The following is a 7079-nucleotide window of genomic DNA, read 5'->3' as shown; positions in this document are numbered from 1 at the left end:
TAAAATCTATGGGAAAACTCAGACATGGAAACTGGGATTCTAGTCCCAGATCTAGACGTGCCACTGATGATGAGGGAGTGGGTAGGGAGAGGGAGTGGGTAGGGAGAGGGAGGGGGTAGGGAGAGGGAGGGGGTAGAAGAGGAGGAGGCAGACAGAGAAAAAGAGACAGAGAGGAGCAGGGGGTATGGGCCAAAGAGACCTTGGTTCCAGCCCACCCAGGTCCATGCCCAGCTGCAGTTTTATTTCCTGCCTTCAGATTCCAGTGTGACATAACAACCCCCACTTACTCAGGCTAATCTGAATGGCATTTTATGTCTTGTAATTAATAATGTACTACCCACTGGCAAAATCTCTCACATAACTTTCAGAACCCAGTTCTACCAAAGAACTTTGTCTACCCGGCTCCCGCTCATCCTCTAGATCTTAGCTCAAACAGCACTGCAGCAAATACACCCCGACTCTCCCTGTACTTCCACACATGCACACACACCATGGGTACACAGGCAGTCAGGTTTCTCTGACATCTGCTCTCCTGGTCCCCTGTATTTTAACTTCACAGACTCATCACAGTTTATAACAAAACAGACGGGCGACCATCTGATCAATGCCTGCGTCTCCTTAGACAGGAAGTCCCGTGGAAAATGAGACTCTCCATTTCCACTCTCTCCATCCATGCTGTAGATGGCAGGGTCTCCATGAAGAAGGTTTAAGAGGGAGGGAAGAAGGAGTCAGTCCAAAAAGCATGACATCAGCTCTCAAGAAACGCCCTTTTATTTCCTATGAATGCTCTAGCACAGCGGCTGCTACGTCTTCCCCTGGCTAGTGGGGAAACGACCCGTCATAGGGGAATTAAACAACTTTCGGGGGAGGCGGAAAGGACTGCAGGCTTCTCGCTGCACAGCCCTGTGCTGGGGGCTGGCTGCTCATCAGGCTCATGCTGAGAGAGTGGGATGAAGACGAGGCGGCCCGGGCCTCCAAGAGCTCAGGGGGGCAGGAAGGTGCCACGGTAAGGAACTGTGTGCCCTGGAGGAGCGATAAAATTTTGCATCGGCCATGCAGGAGGGGAGCCGCCACCCCAGCATGGCTGCAGTGGGATGGGAAAGCACCCTCCACCCCCCAAGAGCTGTGTGATGATGGGGAGCGCTGTGAAGTCTTAGGGATTCGACCTCACATGTCATGATGCACTCAGAGCTTTTCAAACAGACATTAATGATTTACCATGGACAGATTCTTTTCTAGGCCCTGATTGCTGAGCCAGTCCCCTCATTCATGTGACAGGCCCTGCTGTTCCCTCTGCACCTCCAACCTCTTCCCCACCAGACATGAGAGGGGCAGCCCCACCCTCCCACATCCCCAGCCTCAAAATGCCATGTCGGGCTCCCACTAAGTGCCCTATCTTTCAATTCTATGACACACTCTTTGCTTCATGTTCTCATGTTTCCACGGTCAGGATCGCCTTGCACTATGGAACACTGCATTCAACGTGGGAGTGCTTCTCCTCCTCCTGTGGAACCTGTTGTAGAGCCCTGGGTGTAGGAGGTCAGAATCAGGAAACTGAAATTTGCATGAGACCTTGAGCCAGTCGCCTCACCAAGCAAGCCCCGCTGCTTCCTCCTCTCTAGAGCTGGAGGTGTTCCGTGCCAGTCTCTTGGGGCCATGGAGTGGGCCAGGGAAATCATGCCTGTAGAGCTTTGAGGGCAGCGTCTGGCTTACAGGTTTTCTTTTTTTTTTTTTTTTTTGAGACGGAGTCTCGCTCTGTTGCCCAGGCTAGAGGGCAGTGGCCGGATCTCAGCTCACTGCAAGCTCTGCCTCCCAGGTTTATGCCATTCTCCTGCCTCAGCCTCCCGAGTAGCTGGGACTACAGGTGCCCACCACCTCGCCCGGCTAGTTTTTTGTATTTTTTAGTAGAGACGGGGTTTCACCATGTTAGCCAGGATGGTCTCGATCTCCTGACCTCGTGATCCACCCGTCTCGGCCTCCCAAAGTGCTGGGATTACAGGCTTGAGCCACCGCGCCCGGCCAGCTTACAGGTTTTCACGTGCTCTGCCCCATGTTCTCGTAGTGATGGGGGAATCAGGGGAGGGGAGTATGGGCCAAAGGAGCTGTGGAGAGAAACAAAGGCAGGGCCACTTGGGAGTTACCAAAAATCTGTATTCCAGATTCTCAAAAGCCCTGCTTTTATTGTTTTATCTGCTGTGCTTCTGTGAAGAGCGCTAGGATAGAAACATCTAGAACCAGCTAGCCATGGGCCTATTGTTTCTGGACCCTTGCTGGTGTGTACACACATTCCACGTAAGCAGCCACTGATGTTTTCCAGATGATTCCTTGTGGGTGCTGTTTGAAATACAGTTGACCCTTGAGCAATACAGGTTTGAACTGTGCAGGGCCACTTATGTATGGATTTTCCTCCACTGCCACCCTTGACACAGCAAGACCTTCCTCTCCCTCCTCCTCTTCCACTTACTCAGCATAAACACAATGAGGATGAAGGCCTTGATGATCATCCGCTTCCACTTAATGAGTAGAACATTTGTTTTCTCTTAGGATTTTCTGTATTTTTTAAGAGACAGCATCTGTGTCACTGAGGCTGGAATGCAGTGGCATAAGCATGGCTCACTGCAGCCACGAACTCCTGGCCTCAAGTGATCCTCCCGTCTCGGCCTCCCAAAGTGCTGGGATTACAGCTGTGAGCCACTGCACCTGGCCTACGCTCTTCCTCAGAAAATACGCTTTTTTCTGTAGCTTCAATCATGACTTTTGTACGACTGACTTCGAACATCTTTTATCTCAAGCCACGCCTCTGATCTGAGTTCCAGACTCATGTCCCTAACAGCCTGCCATTCGGAGGCCCTGCCCCCTCAAGCCAGCATGTCCCAAACTCAATTCCAAATGTCCTTTTTTTTTTGAGTTGGGGTCTTGCTCTGTCACCCAGACTGGAGTGCAGTGATGCAATCCTAGCTCACTGCAACCCTGAACTCCCGAGCTCAAGCGATTCTCCCACTTAAGCTTCCTCAGTAGCCAGGACTACAAGCGCGTGCCACCACGCCCAGCCCCACTGTCCCTCTTCTAACACGCCTCTAAGTATTCCTATTTCTGTTAAAGGTGCCATAGCTTTTCATAGACTCTTTAACTGTAATGTGCTTCTTTGATTCCATCCACCCCCTATGTAATCCATTGCCAAGGTCAATAGATTCTTCATTCCCACTCTATCCATGCCCCCTGTGCCAGCCCCACACACTGTCTCATGCCTCTGACCAGAACTAATGTAGTTTCCTAATTCACCTTTGCCCTAAAGCCCCACCCCGCATCTTCCAGACCCAAGCACTCAAGAGGCAGCTCAATCTATGGACAGGCTACATGCTAATCAAGCTGGTCAACTCCATGTTTTTTTTATTTTTTTTTTTTGAGACGGAGTCTGGCTCTGTCGCCCAGGCTGCAGTGCAGTGGCACGATCTCAGCTCACTGCGAGCTCTGCCTCCCGGGTTCACGCCATTCTCCTGCCTCAGCCTCCCGAGTAGCTGGGACTACAGGCGCCCCCCACCATGCCCGGCTAATTTTTTGTATTTTCAGTAGAGATGGGGTTTCACCGTGTTAGTCAGAATGGTCTCGATCTTCTGACCTCGTGATCCGCCCGCCTCGGCCTCCCAAAGTACTGGGATTACAGGCGTGAGTCACTGTGCCCGGTCAACTCCATGTTTTAAACATGTCCGGGTGTCTCTACCTCCCGTCTTTCTGCAAGCTGATTTTTCTGCCTGGAACCTTCCTCCCCCTTGATTTTTATGTATCAAATCCTATTCTGAGGCTTTAGGAGGCTTTGTTTAGTCTACTAAACAAAAGCCTGTTATTATCTTAAGAAAGGAGGCTGTGTTGGGAGATTAGAAACAATATGGAAAAAATATGTGTGATCTAACATCAAGTTAAAAAAAGTCAGGATGCAAAATTGGAAATGCAATACAGACATCCATTTTGTCTTGGGAAATCTGTATAAAAACCTACAGTGGAATACATCATTGTATTTCCTTAGGGCTGGAGGGGGGTTTATGTTGGGAGGAAGGAAAGTTCAGTGGACTTGCTTTCTTTCTTTCCACATGTCTATATTCACAAAATGTCTTTTTCTATTTTATAATATTTTTCCTAATATGCTTGTTATCACTTTTATAATGCAAAACCATCTTGCAAAACAAGTTTTTTTCCCTCTATGCCTGCAGCTGTGGTAGAAAGGGAGCGACCTGGAGGTGTAGTGAGAGAGTTTTAAAAGGGGGCCACAATAACTGTATCAAAAAAGTATGTTTTCACAGAAATAGAGTTTTGTACATTGCCCCCAAAACTACTTCTTTTTAACCTAAACCATAGGGCCAGGATAAATAGCTCATCTTGGCATGATGACAGAAATGACCCAAAGAAATAAAACAATCAGCGTGACCCCGCATCTGGGAAGACCACTTTGCCTGTAGGACCAGAAGGATCAGTGCCGCTGGTCAGCAGATGCAGGCGTGAGGCGAGTCTTCAAGGCAGCCAACACAGCAGCGCCTGACCACCTCCCACTGGGAGGGGACAGAAGCAAGGGGCTGTAAAGCATGCTTTAAATGTATCTCCCAATACCATCGCTTCCTTCCTTCCTTCTTCCCTCCCTCCCTCCTTCCTTCTTCTTTCTGTTCCCTTCCCTCCCTTCCTTTCTTCTCCCTCCCTCCCTTTCTTTCTCTCTCTTTCCCTCCCTTCCTTTTTCTTTCCTTCCCTCCCTTTCTTCCTTTTTTTTTTTTTTTTTGGGTGAGGTCTTGCTCTGTCACCGGGCTAGAGAGCAGTAGTGCAATCACAGCTCACTGCAGCTTCAATCTCCTAGGCTCAAGCGAGTCTGTCACCTCGGCATTCTGAGCAGCCGGGAATACAGGCGCGCACCACCACGCCCAGCTGAATTTTTTTTTTTTTTTTTGTAGCGATGGGCTCTTGCTCTGTTGTCACGGCTGGTCTTGAACTCCAGGGTTCAAGTGATGCTCCCACCGCAGCCTCCCAAAGCGCTGGGATTACAAACATAAGCCACTGCTTTTTCACTTAAAGAAAGGGAAAAGCAGGCCAGGCGTGGTGGCGTATACCTGTAATCCCAGCACTCTGGGAAGCCGAGGAGGGAGAGTCGCTTGAGTCCAGGAGTTCAAGACCAGCCTGGACAACATAGCAAGACTCTGTCTCTACAGATTTTTTTTTTTTTTTAATAGCTGGATGTGGTGATGTGCACATGTATTCCCAGCTACTCAGGAAGCCGAGGCAGGAGGATCACTTGAGCCCAGGAGATTAAGGCTGTAGTGAGCTATGATTGCACCACCGCCACTGCACTCCAGCCTGGTTGAGACCTTGTCTCTTTTTAAAAAAAAAAAAAAAAAGGAAAACCTGGCTCACTATATTTTTTACTTATTTAAAAAATCACAAAGCTAAAGGGCAAACAGTGGAAAATGTTTAAAATCAACGTGCTCTTGAGCACTCCCATGCCAAATGTTCACATTTCTTAAACCAAATAAATTAAAATACATAGACTGAGAAAGAGAAAGCCTGAATCAAATTGCCTTCCATTCCAGCAAAACTCTGAGCTAGCAGATGTGGGAGGGCAGAGGAGATTTTAAGTGAAAAATAAAGTGGTTCTTGGCTGAGCTGAATATAAATTATCTTCAAAACCAGTGAATTACTACAGGAATAGATTGGAGTAGAAAGTTTCAACTAGTTCTAGACTAACGGCTCATGTTTTATTTCAAGCGAGTCATGATTAAATTAGAGAAGCCAATCTATTTAGAAGCCAATATACCAAAGCATCTCAAGGGAGAGACTGTGGCCTGAGATGTCTCTAGTGGCATCTGGTTTAAGAGAACTGAGGAATTCTATAGATGAGACTGAAGATGTGCCTACACAGGAATAACTCCCAGTATTTCTTTACATTTGGCAACAAAATCACTAGGACTGGGTTAACAGGCATCTCCCAATGAAACCTCACCCTCCTGTTTCAAGGAACTCTCCAACTTCGCTGGCCCAAACATCTCACTTTTTTTTTTTTTTTTTTGAGATGGCGTTTTTGTTCTTGTTGCCCAGGCTGGTGTGCAATGGCGCAATCTCAGCTCACTGCAACCTCGACCTCCTGGGTTCAAGTGATTCTCCTGCCTCAGCCTCCCAAGGAGCTGGGATTACAGGCATGCACCACCACGCCTGGCTAATTTTTGTATTTTTAGCAGGGACAGGATTTCACCATGCTGGCCAGGATGGTCTTGAACTCCTGACCTCAGGTGATCTGCCCACCTCGGCCCCCCAAAGTGCTGGGATTACAGGCGTGAGCCACCGTGCCAGGTCCCAAACATCTCATTTTTAACATCTGGATCCAACTATATTTCTCCCCATCTTCTCCCTTCATTTCTGCAAATCCCTTCCCAATAAAATGCAGCCGTAACTGTCAGCACAGCCTGTCTTTGAGGTACACTTTGGCTCAAGGATCAAGCGAGGACTGCCCCATGCACATATCTTCTCACCTGAAGACTCCAGTCCTTGTGCTCAGAGGTTGAAAGCTTTTAAACAATTTCCCTTCTGACCAGTGCTTTCATATTTCACCTCTAGAAGACATTTAATTACCCTAGCCTCAACTGCTTCCAAGATAAAATCAGTTCCATGGTCTAATCAGACAGAATGTTCTCCACACCCATCTTCACTCATGCTTTGACGTACATTTCTGGTTGGGGGCATGTAGGGCAAAGACTATAGATGCAGAGGCGAGGCTTCTATTTTGTTACTGGAGAAGAGAGGGAACTGTCTACTTGTACTTTATATAAGTTGAACATCCCTAACCTGAAAATTCAAAATCTGAAATGCTCCAAAATCTGAAACTTTTTGAGCATCAATCAACATGATGCTATAATTGGAGAATTCCACACCGGACTTTATGTGATGGATTGCAGTCAAAACACAGTTAAAACTGTTTTATGCTGAATTATTAAAAATATTGTAGGCCGGGCGCGGTGGCTCAAGCCTGTAATCCCAGCACTTTGGGAGGCCGAGACGGGCGGATCACGAGGTCAAGAGATCGAGACCATCCTGGCTAACACGGTGAA

General features: G+C 48.0%; 1 protein-coding gene across 1 annotated transcript in view; it reads right to left on the bottom strand.

Moving 5' to 3' along the window:
* Window positions 1-7079, bottom strand: part of GPR137B (G protein-coupled receptor 137B) — a 92676-nt gene that overhangs the window by 25482 nt on the left and 60115 nt on the right. Inside the window, exon 6 of the mRNA XM_011935760.1 lies at window positions 2039-2102. Coding sequence (XP_011791150.1) covers window positions 2039-2102 — 64 coding nt within the window. The remainder of the gene's footprint in view (window positions 1-2038; window positions 2103-7079) is intronic.

Source organism: Colobus angolensis, unplaced genomic scaffold (assembly GCF_000951035.1).
Source record: "Colobus angolensis palliatus isolate OR3802 unplaced genomic scaffold, Cang.pa_1.0 Scaffold148, whole genome shotgun sequence".
NCBI lineage: Eukaryota > Metazoa > Chordata > Mammalia > Primates > Cercopithecidae > Colobus > Colobus angolensis.
The sequence above is the reverse complement of the archived record's forward strand: the minus strand, read 5'-3'. Positions and strand labels throughout refer to the sequence as shown.